The sequence below is a fragment of the Salvelinus alpinus genome, chromosome 4 (genome assembly GCF_045679555.1).
Source record: "Salvelinus alpinus chromosome 4, SLU_Salpinus.1, whole genome shotgun sequence".
Lineage (NCBI taxonomy): Eukaryota > Metazoa > Chordata > Actinopteri > Salmoniformes > Salmonidae > Salvelinus > Salvelinus alpinus.
Window position 1 is genome coordinate 47,685,786 of NC_092089.1, and position 21,681 is coordinate 47,707,466.

Consider the following 21,681-nt stretch of genomic DNA (forward strand, 5'->3'; position numbering starts at 1 on the left):
ACCTTGATTGCTTGTACTCAGGTGTAAGGAGAGAGTACACTGCTCTTTGGTGGAGGAGGAGGCACTGCCAGGGCAGGGGACAGGGATGGTACTCTCCACAGTCAACTCATAGTCCTTCCCATCCTCAGACACAGTAGTCACCTCTGGTCTCAACTGCAGAGACAAATCACAAGAGAAATTCTGATTAACCAGTGACTATTTAAAACAAAAAGGAGACATACAAACCCAGACCCAGAGAGACAGACAGACAGACAGGCATGCACGCACACACAACTTACACACACTCAAACACCAAATCCTTGAAATAGTGTTCTCTATCTCTTTGACTTACCCTGATCCCGGCGAAGAACTCTTCGCTCTCCGCTGGGGTTCCCTGGATGTCCGGCGAGTCCAGAAAAAAACTGGAGCAACTGCAGTAAATCTGACAGAGAGGGAAGGACAGCCACAGCCGATCAAGAGGAAGAGAGAGGCTACAGTTCAGGATGTAGAAAAGCCTTTATAGTTGAAGCCAGGTAATATACATGATACCACAGGAAAACAAAACAACATGTCTGACAAGAGTTTCATAAAAGGATGACACGACAATATACTGTATAACTTTGATGGTTTTCAACAGGTTTTCAACACGGTCAGCTCGATTGCTCTATATCCTCACTTGTAAAAGAAATTCACTTCAGTTTTGAGAGAGAGCTCGGAAGCTAGCATTATTTTGGGCGTTTGACTGTTTTACAAGCGAAGTAGAAGCTACCCGTAACCACAAGTCTCGGATCAAATGACACCACCCCCGATCTTAACCTTAACCATTAGAGAGAGGAAAAATATCTGACCCTGCGTCAGTGGTTAGGGGTAACTTCTACCCACCTTGTCCCCCAGTCGGAGGTTGATCCCGTCCAGCTCGATGAAGGCAACGGTTTGGACAGTAGTCTCTTGTTTCAGTTCTTCTTTGATGCCTTGGGGGGAGAGGCGAGACCAGGCAACCACATAGCCTAGGGAGCTGTTCACGCTATGGCCCTCGAAGCTGCACTTCAGGTAGACGATGCTCCCAGAGAGCTCTGCTACTATCACAGGTACTGCTGGAGAAGGAGGCTGTTTGGCTGGAAGGGATAACGGAGTCGTGTTCAGTAGGGTACACCGAAGCAAAATGTTTAGCAACATATTTTATTGGACAAAATTAGACAAAATGTCTTATTGGACAAAATGGGTAGTTTCACACAGTTTTCTTCCTACTGAACATGTAACATGAACAAAGCAGGTAATAATGTATACAGTATTTGGGTGATATGAGATGATTGTGTTATAATAGAAGCTTGGCTGAATGTTTTTGTCCTGTGACCCATCAAGTAATCAAAATCTATATTTCAGGCAAAGATCCAGTCATCAGCTACTGCTTTCCGGTGGGTCCCAACATTTTGGTCTATTTCTGTAACTCTAATCAGGGAAAGGGGTCAACCATAACAAACCAAAAGAGTAGGTACCTAAATGGTAGGTACCTTCTCCTATTTATAGTATCCCTTCCAACTTGATAACGTCTCTTGTGTGAATAAAAGTTAATTAAACCATCCACCTATGTCCCCAGCCCCCCTCCTCCTTCGCACTAAAACCGGCAGGGGGATAATTCACGACCTCGCCGAGAGATGTCGTCATGGAGACGGGGCGAGGGAGGCAGGACACACATGCTTAGCTCATTAAGAGGACCTGTGAGGGGCCTGTTGCGCTGCATTCCACACCGCATGGCAATTCTGATGCGGATTGTTGTGGTGTCTGACTTTAAGAAGGGCCTCCTATAGAGCCAGACAACACACAGTCAGGAGGCAGAGAGCTCACTCACCTTTACACGCTCCATCAACCTCCACCTCGTCAGGACCACACACCACCGCCGCAGAGTCTGACATCTCTACATGGTGAATGATAGCAGGACAATTAACAGACAATTAACAGTGGTGGTCTTAACAGTTAACACTACAGAGGTCTGAGTCACAAGCACATACATAACAGTTTAATGAGTTACATGTGGTTAGTGCTAATTCTTTAGCGTTTTTACAGTTGTATCATGTCACCTTTACGCTATGAAAGTGATGCAGCACTACATCGTACTGTACTTCCGAGGTCAGCCCTAATCTTTTGAATGGGCTTGACGATTATATCATAAAATTAATGAAAACACGTTCATTTATACAATTATATTTGTGTTTGTGGATGAATTGCCTTTTATGACATTTTGGCGGTGAAGACCATTGCGCTACGTTTTTGCCCATTGAAGAAGAAAAAAACAATGCAGCCTCAATTTCATAGCATATGGAGCTCCTCATTGCCTCCACCTAAACAGACTATCGTAAACAGCTGCTGTACCCTGTGCGCAGTAGCCCATGCAACCCTGGGTGGGCTGGAGCAGGTAGACGTAGAAGTCTCCACAGTTGCGCACGGTGACAGGGATGCGGAACAGGCAGCAGTCCTTACTGCTGCTGAGGAAGAACTGCCAGGTGGCACAGGCCGTCAGATGCGTCACTTCCAGGGGCCGCGGAAGGCTCTCGCCCTCCCCCAGAGACAGCCAGACTGGGGCCTGGGTCCCACAGTGGTTCACCTGGTGGACACAGATAAAGACAATGGAGAACAGAATAAGACTACTTTAGCCTGGTTCCAGATCTGTTTGCGCTGTCTTGCAAACTTCTAGTCACTCAATGTGATAATAAGCAAGACAGCACAAATATGTCTGGGACCAGGCTAGTTTATACTGGGTGGAAATAATACAACCACATGGGTAATGATTGGTAGGGCGACACTTTGCAGGCAACAACTGCAATATGACACATGACAATGCCCTGGGAAGAAGAGGAAGCTGACACCTCTGATGGATCCTTCAGTCTGCAGCACAGCGGGCAGCCCAGGGAAAATGAGGAACATCTTTCTCTCTCTATCTCTCTCTCTCTCTCTCTGTCTAACCATGTCTCTCTCTAACCCTGTCTCTCTCTCTTTCTAAACTTGTCTCTCTCTCTCTCTAACTCTGTCTCCCCGTCTCTCTCCTGTCTCCCCGTCTCTCTCCTGTCTCTCTTGTCTCTCGTCTGTCTCTCTTGTCTCTCTCCTGTGTCTCTAATATCGCTCTCCTGTCTCTCGCTCTCTTTGGTCCTGTGCTTAATGCTGATACCATCCCAGGGTCCTCGGAACAAAGAGCCTATGTTCACTTCAAAGGGCAAGACTAGCACTCATGTTACCATTGCAATGACTTGGCTACTCACTGAAAAGAACTCAAGTGCAAGAAGAGCTGCTTAAGAAAAAATGTACTAAAAAAACGATGGTAAATTGTTTTATAAAAAGTAACACAATAAAATAACAATAATGAGGCTATATACAGGGGGTACCAGTACCGAGTCAATGTGCAGGGATACAGGTTAGTTAAGGTAATTTGTACATGTAGGTAGAGTTATTAAAGTGACTAAGCATGAACAATAAACAATGAGTAGCAGCAGTGTAAAAACAAGGGGGTGCATTTGATTAATTGTTCAGCAGTCTTATGGATTGGGGGTAGAAGCTGTTAAGGAGCCTTTTGTACCTAGATTTGGCACTGTGGTACCGCTTGCCGTGCGATAGCAGAGAGAACAGTCTATGACTTGGGTGAATAGAGTCTTTGACAATTTTTGGCCCTTCCTCTGACACCCTGCCTAGTTTATAGGTCCTGGATGGCAGGAAGCTTGATCCCAGTGATGTACTGGACGGTACTTGCTACCCTCTGTAGCACCTTACTGTCGGATGCCGAGCAGTTGCCATACAAGGCGGTGATGCAACTGGTCAGGATGCTCTCGATGGTGCAGCTGTATAACTTTTTTAGGATCTGGGGACCCATGCCAAATCTTGTCGGTCTCCTGAGGGGGAAAAGTTGTTGTCATGCCCTCTTCATGACCTTCTTGGTGTGTTTGGACCATGATAGTTTGTTGGTGATGTGGACCTGCTCAACTACAGCCCCGTCGATGTGAATAGGGGCGTGTTCGGCTCTCCTTTTCCTGTAGTCCACGATCAGCTCCTTTGTCTTGCTCAAGGTTGTTGTCCTGGCACCACACTGCCAGACCTCTGACCTCCTCCCTATAGGCTGTCTCATCGTTGTCGGTGATCAGGCCTACCACTGTTGTGTTGTCAGCAAACTTAATGATGGTGTTGGAGTTATGCTTGGCCACGCAGTCGTGGGTGAACAGGGAGTACAGGAGGGAACTAAGCACGCACCCCTGAGGGGCCTCAGTGTTGAGGATCAGCGTGGCAGATGTGTTGTTGCCTACTGTTAGCACATAGGGTGGCCCGTCAGGAAGTCCAGGATCCAATTGCAGAAGGAGGTGTTTAGTCCCAGGGTCCTTAGCTTAGAGATGGGCATTGTGGGCACTATGGTGTTGAACGCTGAGCTGTAGTCAATGAACCGCATTCTCACATAGATGTTCCTTTTGTCCAGGTGGGAAAGGGCAGTGTAGAGTGCGATTAAGATTGCGTCATCTGTGGGTCTGTTGGGCCCGTATGCGAATTGGAGTGGGTCTAGAATTTCCGGGAACATTTAACATTTAAGTCATTTAGCAGACGCTCTTATCCAGAGCGACTTACAAATTCACCAAAGATGCAAGATGCAAAGAAGATGGGAAGATGCACTTCATGGCTACAGACATGAGAGCTACTGGGTGGTAGTCATTTAGGCAGGTTACCTTCACTTTCTTGGGCACAGGGATTATGTGGTCTGCTTGAAACATGTAGGTATTAAAGTCTTGGTCAGGGAGATGTTGAAAATGTCAGTGAAGACACTTGCCAGTTGGTCCGCACATGCTCTGAGTACATGTCCTGGTAATCCGTCTGTCCCTGCAGTCTTGTGAATGTTGACCTGTTAAAAGGACTTGCTCACATCGGCTACGGAGAGCGTGATCACACAGTAGTCCGGAACAGCTGGTGCTCTCATGCATGCTTCAGTATATAATATATACGAAATGCTTCAGTCTGGTTTTAGACCCCATCATAGCACTGAGACTGCACTTGTGAAGGTGGTAAATGACCTTTTAATGGCGTCAGACCGAGGCTCTGCATCTGTCCTTGTGCTACTAGACCTTAGTGCTGCCTTTGATACCATCGATCACCACATTCTTTTGGAGAGATTGGAAACCCAAATTGGTCTACACGGACAAGTTCTGGCCTGGTTTAGATCTTATCTGTCGGAAAAATATCAGTTTGTCTCTGTGAATGGTTTGTCCTCTGACAAATCAACTGTACATTTCGGTGTTACTCAAGGTTCCGTTTTAGGACCACTATTGTTTTCACTATATATTTTACCTCTTGGGGATGTCATTTGAAAACATAATGTTAACTTTCACTGCTATGCAGATGACACACAGCTGTACATTTCAATGAAACATGGTGAAGCCCCAAAATTGCCCTCGCTAGAAGCCTGAAAACGTTCTACTTTTAAATTCGGACAAAACAGAGATGCTTGTTCTAGGTCCCAAGAAACAAAGAGATCTTCTGTTAAATCTGACAATTAATCTTGATGGTTGTAAAGTCGTCTCTGTCAAGACCCGGTGCTAGAAACAGTCACTAAATCGGCAGAACCCAGAAGATGAGGCAGACACAGCAGTACTAGAGATGGTGGTTTAATAAAAAATAGATAACTTCCAAAATACAAAGAAAATCCACAAAGTGGTAAAAACAGCAAGGGAAAAAACAAACCTAAAAGACTAATCCAAAATACAAAAGAACAAAACCAGAGAACCTCTGGAAAATCCAACAAGAGAAAAATATATGTTCACAACAAGGCTTGGGCTGGGGCTGGGTGCTAACATGCAAACACTGAGCAAGGAACTAAGGAACACACAGGGATTAAATACTAACAAGGGAACGACATACAGGTGCAAACAATAATAGAGCAAGGGAAAAACAAAAGGTACAAAAAAGGTGCAATGGGGACATCTAGTGACAAAAAAACAGAACAGTCCTGGCCAAAACCTGACAGAATCACCCTCCTAGGAACGGCTCCTGACGTTCCTACCAGCCTTCTCAGGGTGGAGGGCCCTGAACTGACGAATGAGGTCAGGGTCCAGTATGTCCTTGGCAGGAACCCAGGAGCGCTCCTCGGGACCGTAGCCTTCCCAGTCCACCAGATACTGCCAGGACCGCTGCACCCGGCGGGAGTCCAGTATCCGGTGGACGGTATAAGCCGACTGGCCTCCGATGACACGGGGCGGAGGGGGAGGTCTGCCTGCCGGAATAAGGGGAGAAAAAACAACAGGTTTTAATAAAGAAATGTGAAATGTGGGATTGATTTTAAGGGATCTGGGTAAGTGCAGGCGAAAAGTAACGGGATTGACTCTCCTGGCAATCTTAAAGGGTCCGATGAATCTCTGGGACAGCTTGCGAGACTCCACCCGTAGCGGTAAGTTTTTTGTTGAGAGCCATACTCTCTGGCCGGGGTACAGGGTAGGACCGGGACGGCGACGTCTGTTGGCTTGTCGTTGGTACTGCTGAGAGGAACGCAGAAGATTAAGACGGGCCTTCTTCCACGTAAGCCGACAGCGTCTGATGAACCTCGAGGCTGAAGGCACTCTGACTTCTGCCTCCTGGTCCGGGAACAATAGAGGAGCATAGCCAAACTGACACTCGTGCGGGGATATACCAGTGGAGGAGGAGCACAAGGTGTTGTGCGCGTACTCAGCCCAAACAATGAAGGATGACCATGTGGATGGGTTGTTGGAAACCATACATCTGAGGGTGGTTTCCAGCTCCTGATTCATCCTCTCAGTTTGGCCGTTGGACTCCGGATGGTACCCTGAAGATAAACTGGCCGTGGCCCCTATGAGTTGGCAGAAGGCCTTCCAAAACCTTGAGGCGAACTGGGGACCTCTGTCGGAAACCATATCTTGCGGGATGCCAAAGACTCGGAACACATGGTTAATCACCAACTCAGCTGTTTCCTTGGCAGAAGGTAATTTGGTCAAGGGAACAAACCTGGCCGCCTTAGAAAACCTGTCGATGATGACTAGGATCGTAGTATTACCATGGGACGGAGGAAGGCCAGTAATAAAGTCCAGCGAGATATGGGACCAGGGTCGGTGGGGAATAGATAAAGGGTGAAGGAGTCCTTGAGGGCGGAGGTGAGAAGATTTGCCCTGGCAGCACACGGAACAGGCCTTGACGAAAGTGGCAACGTCTTCTTTTATGGTGGGCCACCAGAACTTACGCTGGATGAACTCCAAGGTGCGACCTACGCCCGGGTGACAGGTGAGGCGAGAGGAGTGCCCCCACAGAAGGACTTGGGACCTTGCTGCCTTGGGAACAAACAACCGATTAGCAGGACCTCCTCCAGGGCCCGGTTCGATGGCTTGAGCTTGTTTCACGGTATCCTCCACTTGCCACGAGATCGGAGCCACGATCTTAGCGGCAGGAAGAACAGTCATGTCAGTATCTTCTCGAATGGCAGGAGAGTAGACTCGTGACAAGGCATCCGGTTTGAGATTCTTCGACCCGGGTCTATAGGTGAGAATAAACTGGAATCGGCTGAAGAAAAGAGACCATCGAGCTTGTCTGGAGTTCAACCGCTTCGCCTGCTGGATATACTCCAGATTTTTGTGGTCCGTAAGCACTTGAAACGGTTGAGAAGCCCCCTCGAGCCAGTGTCTCCATTCCTTCAATGCCATCTTAACCGCTAGGAGTTCACGATCCCCCACATCGTAATTCCTCTCGACCGGGGTAAGCCGGTGAGAGAAGAAGGCGCAAGGATGAAGCCTCTTGTCTTCACCCCTCTGAGACAGGACAGCTCCAACACCAACCTCTGATGCGTCTACCTCCACCACAAAAGGTTCATCCGCCGTCGGTAGTGTCAGGATGGGAGCAGAGAGGATGCGCTGCTTGAGTCCTTGGAAGGCCGTCTCAGCTTCTCTTCCCCACAGAAACCTTGTGTTGCCACCCTTGGTTAAAGCTGAGAGAGGGGCTGCCACCGAGCTGAAGTTCTTGATGAACTTGCGGTAGAAGTTAGTGAAGCCCAGGAAACGCTGAACTTCCTTAACGGACTTGGGGGTGGGCCAATCTGCTACCGCCCCTACCTTCTTGGGGTCCATCTGGACTCGACCGGGTTCCACTACAAATCCCAGGAACTGTACTCGAGAGGAATGGAATTCACACTTTTCCGGCTTAACGTACAAATGGCTGTCTAGGAGGCGTTTGAGCACTTGTCTGACATGCTTAGTGTGTTCTTGAAGGGAGCTCGAAAAGATGAGGATGTCATCCAAGTAAACAAACACGAAAATGTTAAGCATATCCCTAAGCACATCGTTTATGAGTGCTTGGAACACAGCCGGGGCGTTGGTCAGGCCGAAGGGCATCACCAAGTATTCGTAGTGACCAGTAGGCGTGTTGAAAGCGGTCTTCCACTCGTCACCGGGTTTGATCCGCACAAGATGGTATGCGTTCCGCAGGTCAAGCTTAGTGAAGACCACTGCTTCCTGGAGCAGCTCAAAGGCTGTGGCCATAAGGGGTAGCGGGTAGCGGTTACGGACGGTTATGGCATTAAGTCCCCGGTAGTCGATGCAAGGACGTAATCCCCCGTCTTTTTTGGCCACAAAGAAAAACCCTGCTCCCGCCGGCGAGGTGGATGGACGCATGAGGCCTGCTGCCAGAGCGTCCTTGATGTAGGTATCCATAGCAGCTCGTTCGGGAGGAGATAGGGAAAAGATCCGACCCCTGGGGGGGCAGGTGCCCGGAAACAGGTCGATGGGGCAATCGTAAGGTCTATGGGGTGGTAGTTTGGTGGCCCTCTGTTTGCTAAATACCGGTTTGAGGTCATGGTAACACTCGGGAACTCGGGACAGGTCGATGGATTCTAGAGACTCGGGAGGGGAACTCGGGGAACTTGGGAAGATACAAGTGGCTTGGCACGTAGGACCCCACTGCTTGATAGTGCCCACAGACCAGTCGATGTGAGGGTTATGGCTGTGAAGCCAGGGGTATCCAAGGACGAGAGGGAACTCGGAACACGAGGTCAGATGAAAGTTCATCACTTCCTGGTGTTGGGAAACTGAAAGACGCAAGGGGGTAGTGACACGAGTGACAAGTCCAGATCCCAAAGGGCTTCCATCCAACGTAGTAACCCTTATGGGGTCACTTAGAGGTTCAGAGGGAACGCCATTCTCCTTCGCCCAGACACCATCCATGAAGTTACCTGCGGCTCCAGAGTCTACCAAGGCTTGAAGGGGAAGCTCGTGGTTGTCCCAGGAAAGGGTAACTGGAATGAGCAGGCGGGAGTTGGATGGATGGGAGGAGGTTATGTTTCCCGTTACAGTCCTCCCAGGCCTGCACGGGAGAGTGCGTTTTCCCTGGAGCCCGGGACACGTGGAGAGGAAATGGCCCGGTTTGCCGCAATATAGACAGCATCGCTCCCTCATCCGGCGGTCTCTCTCAGCCTGGGAGATGCGTCCAACCTGCATGGGTTCCGGTGGAGTCAGCGGGGATAAAGGTGGAGACTCGGAGCTGGGACCGATAGGAGCTAGGGTGAGAGATCTACGGTTGAGCTCTCTCTCTCTCAGACGCTGGTCTATGCGTGAAGCCAACTTGATCAGGGACTCGAGGTTGTCCGGTGGTTCCCGAGTGGCCAGTTCATCTTGGATGGTGTCGGAAAGACCCTTCAAAAAGCACACTGTGAGCGCCTCGTCATTCCAGCCACTCGCTGCTGCCACCGTGCGGAACTGGATGGCATAGTCCGTCACGCTGCGCCGACCTTGGCGGAGAGTCAGGAGCTGTTTGGCTGAGTCAGGACCGCTGGTAGGACCTTGAAACACTCGCTTGAATTCTTCAGCAAAGGTAGAGTAGCTGGCACAGCAGGGACTTTGGGCATCCCACACAGCAGTAGCCCAGGCTAGGGCTTTTTCCGACAGCAGGGTGATGATATATGCTATCTTGGACCGGTCGGTGGGAAATGACGAGGGTTGCAGCTCGAAGGAGAGAGAACATTGGGTGAAAAACCCCTTACAACCACTCGGATCACCTGAGAACCGTTGGGGAGGCGGCAGACGAGGTTCAGCCAGGGGGTTAACTGCCACGGGCACTTGAATCTGATGAACTGGAGCAGAAGCGGTTGCAGGAGAAAGTTGATCAGAAATCTGCTTTATGGAAGTCATCATCTCCGACAGAAGTTGAGAATGTCCAGCCATTAAGGCCTCTTGCTGAACCAGAGCAGCTTCGTGACGTTGGACAGTCCCCTCGTGGTGGGAAAGCATGGGAAAAAAGGCCTGGGTACTGGCTGCCTCTGGGTTCATTTTAATGGCTCAGTGTTTCTGTCAAGACCCGGTGCTAGAAACAGTCACTAAATCGGCAGAACCCAGAAGATGAGGCAGACACAGCAGTACTAGAGATGGTGGTTTAATAAAAAATAGATAACATTTTACATTTACATTTAAGTCATTTAGCAGACGCTCTTATCCAGAGATAACTTCCAAAATACAAAGAAAATCCACAAAGTGGTAAAAACAGCAAGGGAAAAAACAAACCTAAAAGACTAATCCAAAATACAAAAGAACAAAACCAGAGAACCTCTGGAAAATCCAACAAGAGAAAAATATATGTTCACAACAAGGCTTGGGCTGGGGCTGGGTGCTAACATGCAAACACTGAGCAAGGAACTAAGGAACACACAGGGATTAAATACTAACAAGGGAACGACATACAGGTGCAAACAATAATAGAGCAAGGGAAAAACAAAAGGTACAAAAAAGGTGCAATGGGGACATCTAGTGACAAAAAACCAGAACAGTCCTGGCCAAAACCTGACAGTCTCAAATAAAACTGTGAAGGACCTCGGCGTTACTCTGGACCCTGATCTCTCTTTTGACGAACATATCAAGACTGTTTCAAGGACAGCTTTTTTCCATCTACGTAACATTGCAAAAATCTGAAATTGTCTGTCCAAAAATGATTTTTATGGAATGGTCTGCCTACCCATGTGAGAGACGCAGACTCGGTCTCAACTTTTAAGTCTTTACTGAAGACTCATCTCTTCAGTGGGTCATATGATTGAGTGTAGTCTGGCCCAGGAGTGTGAAGGTGAACGGAAAGGCTCTGGAGCAACGAACCGCCCTTGCTGTCTCTGCCTGGCCGGTTCCCCTCTCTCCACTGGGATTCTCTGCCTCTAACCCTATTACAGGGGCTGAGTCACTGGCTTACTGGTGCTCTTTCATGCCATCCCTAGGAGGGGTGCGTCACTTGAGTGGGTTGAGTCACTGACGTGATCTTCCTGTCTGGGTTGGCGCCCCCCCTTGGGTTGTGCCGTGGCGGAGATCTTTGTGGGCTATACTCGGCCTTGTCTCAGGATGGTAAGTTGGTGGTTGAAGATATCCCTCTAGTGGTGTGGGGGCTGTGCCTTGGCAAAGTGGGTGGGGTTATATCCTTCCTGTTTGGCCCTGTCCGGGGGTATCATGTAAATGTAAAAAATGTAAAAATCATCGGATGGGGCCACAGTGTCTCCTGACCCCTCCTGTCTCAGCCTCCAGTATTTATGCTGCATTAGTTTATGTGTCGGGGGCTAGGGTCAGTTTGTATTATCTGGAGTACTTGTCCTGTCTTATCCGGTGTCCTGTTAAGTATGCTCTCTCTAATTCTCTCTTTCTTTCTCTCTCTCAGAGGACCTGTGCCCTAGGACCATGCCTCAGGACGACCTGACATGATGACTCCTTGCTGTCTCCAGTCCACCTGGCATTGCTGCTGCTTCAGTTTCAACTGTTCTGCCTGCAGCTATGGAACCCTGACCTGTTCACCGGACGTGCTACCTGTCCCAGACCTGCTGTTTTCAACTCTCTAGAGACCGCAGGAGCGGTAGAGATACTCTTAATGATCGGCTATGAAAAGCCAACTGACATTTACTCCTGAGGTGCTGCACCCTCGACAACTACTGTGATTATAATTATTTGACCATGCTGGTCATCTATGAACATTTGAACATCTTGGCCATGTTCTGTTATAATCTCCACCCGGCACAGCCAGAAGAGGACCGGCCACCCCTCATAGCCTGGTTCCTTTCTAGGTTTCTTCCTAGGTTTTGGCCTTTCTAGGGAGTTTTTCCTAGCCACCGTGCTTCTACACCTGCACTGCTTGCTGTTTGGGGTTTTAGGCTGGGTTTCTGTACAGCACTTTGAGATATCAGCTGATGTACGAAGGGCTATATAAATAAATTTGATTTGATTTCAGTGTTGCTTGCCTCAAAGCGAGCATAAAAGGCATTTCGCTCGTCTGGTAGGCTCGCGTCACTGGGCAGGTCGCGGTTGGGTTTCCCTTTGTAGTCCGTAATAGTTTGCAAGCCCTGCCACATCTGCCGAGCATCAGAGCCGGTGTAGTAGGATTCAATCTTAGTCCTGTATTGACGCGTTGCCTGTTTGATGGTTCGTCTAAGGGCATAGCGGGATTAGTGTCCCACTCCTTGAAAGCGGCAGCTCTAGCCTTTAGCTCGGTGTGGATGTTGCCTGTAATCCATGGCTTCTGGTTGGGATATGTACAGTTGAAGTCGAAAGTTTACATACACCTTAGCCAAATAATAAATAATCCTAGTTAAATTCCCTGTCTTACGTCAGTTAGGATCACCAATTTATTTAAAGAATGTGAAATGTCAGAATAATAGTAGAGAGAATTATTTCTTTCATCTTTTATTTCTTTCATCACATTCCCAGTGGGTCAGAAGTTTACATACACTAAATTAGTATTTGGTAGCATTGCCTTTAAATTGTCAAATGTTTCGGGTAGCCTTCCACAATAAGTTGGGTGAATTTTGGCCCATTCCCAACCGTAGTCTGGCTTTTTTATGGCGGTTTTGGAGCAGTGGCTTCTTCCTTGCTGAGCGGCCTTTCAGGTTATGTCGATATAGGACTCGTTTTACTGTGGATATAGATGCTTTGTACCTGTTGCCTCCAGCATCTTCACATGGTCCTTTGCTGTTGTTCTGGGATTGATTTTCACTTTTCGCACCAAAGTACGTTCGTCTCTAGGAGACGGAATGCATCTCCTTCCTGAGCAGTATGACAGTTGCGTGGTCCCATGATGTTTATACATGCATACTATTATTTGTACAGATGAACGTGGTACCTTCAGGCATTTGGAAATTGCTCCCAAGGATGAACCAGACTTGTGGAGGTCTACAATCTTTCTTGGCTGATTTCTTTTGATTTTTCCATGACGTCAAGCAAAGAGGCACTGATATGTAAACTTCCGACTTCAAAAGTACAGTATGTACGGTCACTGTGGGGATGAAGTCGTCGATGCACTTATTGATGAAGCAGGTGACTGAGGTGGTATACTCCTCAATGCCATTGGATGAATCCCGTAACATATTCTAGTCTGTGCTAGCAAAACAGTCCTGTAGCGTAGCATCCGCGTCATCTGACCACTTTAGTTTTTACTTGTAAGCAGGAATCAGGAGATAGAATTATGGTCAGATTTGCCAAATGGAGGGCGAGGGAGAGCTTTGTATGCGTCTCTGTGTGTGGAGTAAAGGTGGTCTAGAGTTTTTTTCCCTCTGGATGCACATGTGACATGCTGGTAGAAATTAGGTTAAATGGATTTAAGTTTGCCTGCATTAAAGTCCCTGGCCACTAGGAGCGCCGCTTCTGGATGAATATTTTCTTGTTTGCTGATGGCCTTAGTGGTCTTAGTGCCAGCATTGGTTTGTGGTGGTAAATAGACGGCTACGAAAAATGTATATTATTTGTGTCGTCGTTTAACCACAACTAGGTGAAACATAAGATATTCCAGTATATTTTCCAGTGATTGCACGTTGGCCAATAGAACGGATGGTAGAGACAGGTTACCCACTCACCGACTAATTCTCTCAAGGCACCCCGATCTCCGCCCCCTGTATTTCCATCTTTTCTTCACGCGAATGATGGGATTTGGGCCTGGTCTCAGAGAAGCAGTATATCCTTCGCGTCGGACTCATTACATTAAAAAAATCTTCATCCAGTTCGAGGTGAGTAATCGCTGTTCTGATTTCCAGAAGCTCTTTTCAGTCATAAGAGACGGAAGCAGCAATATTATGTATAAAATAAGTTACAAACAATGCAAAAAAATCACACAAAATAGCACAGTTGGTTAGGAGCCCGTAAAACGACAGCCATTCACTCCGGCACCATTGTAAGATCTTATATCATGGGGACACTATTTTTCTATACTGTTCTGACTGAGGGATGGCATTTGCTATGAAAGACCACCTAAACCAGGGGTGTAAAATACATTTTTCTCTGGGGCCACATTTGGTCTTCAACGGAGGTCGGCACTGATATTTAAAAAATATTTTCTCGGCGTCAAAATAAAATAAAAATAGTCCTCTATCCATCGTTTTGGAAATTTTCAATGGTTCCTGACTGTCTAGCTTCCATTTCGGTGATTATTAGCGAGCTGGACACAGTCAAGAAACAATAGCGACACGTAGGGGGATGGGGTGAACTCCATACATTGTAACATGCTTTGAGACCTAGAGAGAAAAAGTACTATAAAATAAAATGTATCATCAGTATTTACCTCCACACATTGTGTGGGCATGCTGGCGGGCTTGTCAAAGATCTGGAACTGGTACCAGCCTGGTATGAGGGAATGGTCACAGATGAAGTCCTGGAGGGCTGACTGCTGCAGGCTGCGGGAGCTGAAACTGGTGCTGCGGTATGGGTTCTGGAGCAGAGAGTGACCCCCCGGAGCACATTCTGGGGGCAGCACTGAGGATAGACACAAGCAGCCAAACATGTAGCACAAACATGAGTCAATAAGGTGCTGCTGTGTTTTCACTCAAAGCACACGCACGCATATGCACACAATTTGATTTGAAGTTACCGATCCCAAGTTACCCCCCCAACACACACACACACACACACAAAATCAACTGAGTTAGCAATGAAACACTGTCAATACTATGTTGCAACCATGTAATAACTAGGCCTAAACTGATAATAACAATTGTAAAATAGGAGTTATGGAATTATGAGACAAATTAATGTTGAAAATATGTTGATCTTGGTGATCTTGTTTGCATAAAAAAAAACATTTATTTGGAGAAATGAAACTCTTAACAAAACAACAATTTTCTTGAGTTGGAATGTCTAGGAGTTGTGACTAGAGGGAGTACAACTACGACTGGAAGTTACTTTTCGCAGCAGGTTAGGAGAGCATTTTAGCTAACCCTAAACTTTTTCTAACCTTAACCTAAGTCTCCTAACCTGCCACATTAATTATCCTAACCTGCTGCGTAAATTATCCTAACCTGCTACGAAAAAGTACCTTCCGGTCGTAGCTGTACACCCTCTAGTCTGAACCAAGTAAAAAATGGTGACATCATAGAGAGACACTGACATTCTAGGTGCATCAATCAAACAACTACTTGACTAAACAACAAAGTACTTTCAAAAAATATTGTGTTAAAATAGTTAAAATAACTGTTTATAACTATGGAGGATCATAACCCTTTCCAGAGTAATGCCTGCACACCTGACTCAACACAAGGTAAGCATTTTATGTTCAATTACAATTCAAACCTCTCAAAAATGTCTGTTAGCTTTTCAGCTCTCTAACTATCTATGCGTTATGCTTTATTCTAAAGTTAGCATGAAATTATCATTTTGATTTACAGAAATTAACAAGGCAAAGGCATAATGACTTTACAAATGCATTTATTCATAACATACTGTACAAAATATTTTGTGAATCAAAAAATTATAATTTGGTTTCCTTTCAGGAAACAGTTTACTGGCAGGACAGATAACTCTGGTCATAGATCACAGCACAAACCCTCCGGTTGTAACAGCCCATTTCCAGCAGCCTCCTAATCATCCCAATCTCCTTCATCACCATCTTCATCATCACCATCAACCCCTTCTTTCTCATCCTCAAACCCATCAACATGCGATCTATGGCACATTGTTGTCTACCAAAGATCAGCCCGCTCAGCCACCACCAGTGCCACAAATCTGGGCAGTATGCCCCCCACCAGGGTACATCTGTGTGGCTGCACCAGCACCAGCAGCTGCAACCAACATTACCATGGCACCTATTGACACAACAATGAACACTGGGAATCCAGTTGTCCCATTGGAGGAAGCTGCAGGAAGCCATGTGATGGAAGCTACTAAAACGAAAGAGGAGGATGCAGAGCAGGGAAGAGGGGAGACGACAAAGAAAACGGCCATCATTGGAGAGGTTGGTGACAGTAGTGATGGCGTGAACAGTGAAAAGATAGAAGGTGAAAAGAGGGATGGAGAAAGAAGTGTAGAGGAGAGTAACCCTAGTCCTGTGAAGGAGGTGGTCCAATGTGCAAGGAGCGGTGCTGCAGATGGAGGTGGGGACAGAACAGGTTCAGACATTCCCTCATCCAGGAAGCAGAAAGGTAGCGTTAAGGAGGCTAAGTTAGGGGCGCGGCCTACCCCAAACGCTCCCCAACCTTCAAGGAGCCGTCTGGGTCATCAGATGATGCAGTCTGTTCAGGTTTTCCACAAACTTGGGGTAAAAGCCCAGACATCCAATCAGTCCAACCAGTCCATTCCCAATGAACAAATGACAGAAGAACAAGTCATTTTGATGGACCAGGACCTGCTAGACTTTGAGACGATTCATGTTACCATAGCAAACAGTAACTCCGCAGTGGTGGAAATAAGAATACGAGATGATGTAGATACCATTGGAGCATTCCAAGCTGAACATCCTTCGTCTGAAAAACCAACTGTCTTTGACAACCCAATAACACTTGACAACCTTTCACAGAAGTCTGCTAGCTCCACAACCAAGTCTGTCTCCCCATCCTGTCAGAGTAGGCAACCAACTTCAGCAGGGGGAACAATCCACAGCGACCCCACACACTCCCAACCCTTCGCACCACCCATTACCCAAAACCACCCCCCGTTCAAAGCCCCCAACCCTCACCCAAGGAGAAGGTACCGTGGTTCTCGCCATCAGTTTCCCAACACGTGTCATCACCCAACCCCTCCTGGGCAGTACGGGAGGTTACCCCCTCCTGATTCCCTCTACTTTCCCAGCCCGTGGCAGGCCTCGGTGCCCATCTCTCTGTGGCAGAGGGAGGAGAGGGAGGACATGAAGTGGAAGACCCAGCAGCAGAGAGAAAGGGTGTCCCGGATCACCAAACAAGGCTGGGACCACAACGTGTTCATCAACAGGGACCAGTACACTTTGGAGAAATACCTGAGTAGTCCCACAGTACCCATGCTGAAGGGCACCATGAGCGCCTGGAAAAAGCTAATGGAGATCTGGAATAAATGAATGGCATTTTTTTGGGTTTGCATGTGTTTAGTGTATCTTTTCGGAAACTATAGTGATGTACGGGGTATACTACAAAAGGTGGTAAAGACGGTTCACTTCTATGTTTTCTACACTGACTGTCACTGTACTGTATGCAAGTTACGGACAGTCGTGTTTCACTAATTGAATGTGATTTACAGGGAAGTGTGATTGTCAAATCCACTATGCACAGTGAGGAGATCCACTCTGTATGTGATTGTCTTCTACTTCCCCTACATCTATGTTGTAATTTAATGTATCCAATGACAGTCCCAGCTGTGAGCAGTTAGAGTGGAAGTGTTTAGTATGAAAGGATCCGTTACCAAACATGGCGTCCCCAAACATTGCGTCTCTTTGGCTACGGAACCTTAGCCAAAGCTAACAGCCTTATTATTTATAGGCTTCCAAGTCAAGTAGAGACACTTCAGCCTTGGCAGGATGTGACTGCTAATGTCCATATGGTCCATTTTAATATATGCCTTCACATGAGAGGTATCATAAAAGGGGGAAGGAATATGAGGTACTTGCTATTCAATGGCATGTGGTAAAAAAAACTGATGTGATCAGAATGTTGCTTACAATAAGCATGTTTAAAGCAGCTTCAAAGACAGTCCGACTTCTCAGTTTAGGGTGAAATGTGTAATCGAAACAGGAGGGAAAGTATTTATTTGGAGCATACCGAAGCAAGACCCTCGGGTGTTGGACAGAATCTAAATGAAAGACATCCTCTTGAAACTTTGCTGAGAGGGAAAGTAGGCCTACTGCAAATACAGCTGTTCTGAAGCAGGAATGTTTGGTAGTTGCCACAGTAACACCAGCTGTGTTCACCTGAGTAACAATTCTGACATCACAGTCAGGTAATGGTGGAGCAACATTCTAAAAACATTCTAAAATGTGCTACTGATGCTCTTGATTTTATGTAGGTGTGTCCGTTATAATGTATCTGGCATAAGAGCAGAGGATAAAAATGAACTTTCAGTACAATTACCAACAACACTTATTACAACAAGATCATGGTAAGTGTGTTGTTTGAACATCTTTTAATAGCACAAATACCACAAAACCAAAAATGTTGAAACAATCAGAAATTGCTTCACAAAGAAAAAGTGTACTTAGGTTGTACTAGCATCAAATATGATTACTATTAATTGCAAGCCTAACAAAAATAGATGGTCATGATTTATCAAATATTTAATATAAAACTAATTTGATTGTCTTCTATATTCAGGACACCATTCAAAAATGGGCCTAGATTCTGCTGTTCTTGCAAACATTTCCACAGAGGCCTACACCTCTGGAGGTATCATCCAGCCATCTACTCCATTGATTGATTATGTCTACACTCCACACCTTCAGCACCTTCCGATGATGCCTATTGGACCAGCCTGGCCCTCACAGCCATACCACTGTGTTCCAACCATGGTGGGTGCTGCTATACCTCCCGTGTCTGTGGTTGATCCCAGCATCCCCTCTACGGTGATGAAAGGAGAGAAGGATAAAAGGCAACGAGCTGTTAGGTCGAGGGCAAAAAGAGACCCTAACAGTTTCACTCAGAAATATAGGAGACTGATGACGGTGATGGGCAAGACTGGAACCAAAATTGACGACACCTCTTATACAAACTGTCAGAGATGGAACGCTACTGATATGTTGAATCTTCCAAGTCAGGCAACTGAGGCCAAAACAGAAGAGGTGGGTACCTCTGACAGAGACTTATATATGCTAATGGTTAATAAAGAGCAGAACAGCATGAGGGAAAATAAAGACGAAGACAAGATGAATAGAGAGAAAGATGGAGAGAAAACTCCAAAAGTGAGAGCTGTGGGACTTAAAAGCCAACATGAGATGAGCATGAGGCAGAGGTTTCACAGCCAAGTGAAAAGTCATAGCCCAACTAACTATGACACAGTGACGACAGTCGGACAAGTTGTTGCAGGTGACGACAGGATCTTTCAGAGCTACCCTATCATCGTTCACTCTCAGCAGCACCTGGTCAGTCCATCTCTCTTCCGCCAAAACGGGAACTCTCATAGTCAATGTCCCGAGATACCCTTCAGCACCATATCTCTGTCCGAGTGGGCGGCCCTCATGGACACTCGTCTCTTCCCAACTTGGCCGCAGGGGTCAAATGCTTGTGTGGTTGGAGAAGACACAGCGACAGGCTTGGCCCCTACTGTCTCCAATGACAGGTCAACAGACTGCTATAGCAATGAGAGTCGTAGGTATGTGCCCTTGGATGACAGCACCTTGATTGATGAACTTTACTATCAGTATGCACGCCACAGATTTACACCATTCTTACCAGATGGACAGGACTAACGGAGAGAGCAGATACAAAATGTTTATCTGGCTCTAATAAATTATATATTTTCAGCATTAAAAACGGTATTGTCACCTTTTCTTCCATAGCTATGCTACATTTATCTTCCAGTTCATAATAGTAGGCTTACTGTGTTCATAATATTCATCGTAAACCATGTCCGTTGAAAAAAGACGGTTGAAACCCATTGGTAGGCTACAGGTAATTTTCGCACATCATTTTACGGTCTACATACAATTTAGTCCCAATTTGGCATTATCAATTACAGTAATCCCTCGTTTATCGCGGGGGTTACGTTCCGAAAATGACCCGCGATAAGTGAAATCCGCGAAATAGAAAACTTCTTTTTTTTTTACAATTAGCAACTATTACATGTATACAAATACAGTGACTCACGTGTAGGCCGTTTCACTGCTCTTCAGACTGGGCCGCTGCATCCTGACTGCGCTCTGCAGTGTTCTCTTCTTCTGAAGCCCGCGGTGCAGGTGTGTTTGTTCGGGAGAAGAGCATAGTGATAGGCAGCTGTTGTCGCTCTTTTTTCTTCTTTGCAAAAAGATCCTTGTACACCGACATGCCACCATCGATTACGTTGGAGAACTGTAATGAACGGCTCATCAAAGGGTCCCATTCCTCAGCTACTCGCTTAAGTTCAGTGGCCATTCGCACCATGGTTGCTAAGCGACCAAGCGTTAGTCCTTCCTTCCTTCCTGGCCAACTTAATGTAAATTTGCCAAGCTGTTTTATGTACGTACACATAACTGCACGAGACGACAAAATGATAGCACAATTCGTAGCATGTTTTGATACAAGAAGCGGGAGTGAGTTTTTAGCGAATCAGAATGCAGAGCACAATGCACCAAAAAAAAATAAAAAATGCATTATGAAAATCCGCGAAATAGCGAATCCGCGATAAGTGAACCGCGAAGTGGCGAGGGATCACTGTAATAACATTGGCATATCACTTACCTGTTTGACAAAACATTGTATTAGGGAGTAAAATTAGGAAATACAAATGCTCCAAAACTATGTTACGTTTCATCGTTCACGAGCCAATGTGAAGCCTTCCAAAATGACCACTGACAGACCACGGTTTTACAAAGGTCCTTGGCTCCTCAAAAGGTATGCTCAGTACAACTGCCTTCGGTTTTCCAGTAGCCTGAAAAAAGAGTAGGGATAGGCAGAAATAAACGACAATCAACGACACCGCCGAGGGTCAAAGAAAGTCCGTTTCTAAGAGGTTCGCAAGAGCTGATAAAAGCACTTCCCCGGCACACCGGACTGCGGCGCGTGACCACAAACTCCAAAAGCAAAAGCAGCAACATATTAGGAGGAGCGTCCACGAACTTTATCTCGACCGAATCTACAGCGACGACTGTTTGGACAAGGACAAGTGACAAAAGGATTAAAGTCGGGGACTATCCAGTTGCATCAACAGGAAAGTGGTCGTCATCATGATTGTGGTCATTCATTCGCTTAGAACTGATGCAGCTTTCAATTTTGAGCAAATGTAAAAATGGTAGGCCTAAATCAATTATGAAATAAAAGTAGAATTTATGTTTTTTTGTTGTTTAAAATAATGGACTGTTATTACAATGTTTGTTCTTGGTACAATGTTATTAGTCATGATTGATTTTTTCCTCTGGACTACAATTACCACCCAACAAACTGTGAACTCTACCCGAAACACATCATCATTTTGTCACCGTTGTTGCTGCTGAGTTGATGACGTTGAATACTATCATATTTACAAATGCATAATAAACAAAAACAACTATGGAAATTAATATTCACACTAAAATGTATGACAATACCATTAGTTGATTGAACCTGACTATCATTGACCGAGCTTGGCAGGTTATTCGCCTTCTAATTATTCTGCAGTATACAATAATTATACATTCCATACACCCATGTAGGACCAGAACAGTAAGATTAAACTGAATTTACCACAGGCAAAGATGTGTACAGTCTATGATTTTTTCTCTCTCTCCCTAGTCATCTTAAAAATGTGTTGATTTCTCTCTATTTATCCAGCGACAATCTAGGCGATAATGATTTCCATTCACTATGCAGTCATGGTTTAGTCACTACTCCAATCC

The 21,681-nt window shown here is 46.2% G+C and overlaps 1 protein-coding gene across 3 annotated transcripts in view; it reads right to left on the minus strand.

Annotated features, from left to right (window-relative positions):
• vwde (von Willebrand factor D and EGF domains) overlaps positions 1-21,198 on the minus strand; it is a 36,359-nt gene extending 15,161 nt beyond the window's left edge. For all 3 annotated transcript variants that reach the window (XM_071397629.1, XM_071397630.1, XM_071397628.1), the window contains exons 1-7: positions 20,549-21,198; positions 14,506-14,696; positions 2,350-2,581; positions 1,829-1,894; positions 862-1,094; positions 332-421; positions 3-153 (exon numbers count right to left, since the gene is read on the minus strand). In XM_071397629.1, the coding sequence (XP_071253730.1) occupies positions 3-153; positions 332-421; positions 862-1,094; positions 1,829-1,894; positions 2,350-2,581; positions 14,506-14,696; positions 20,549-20,621 (1,036 nt within the window). In that variant the 5' untranslated portion in view covers positions 20,622-21,198. The remainder of the gene's footprint in view (positions 1-2; positions 154-331; positions 422-861; positions 1,095-1,828; positions 1,895-2,349; positions 2,582-14,505; positions 14,697-20,548) is intronic.
• Positions 21,199-21,681: the final 483 nt, after the last annotated feature.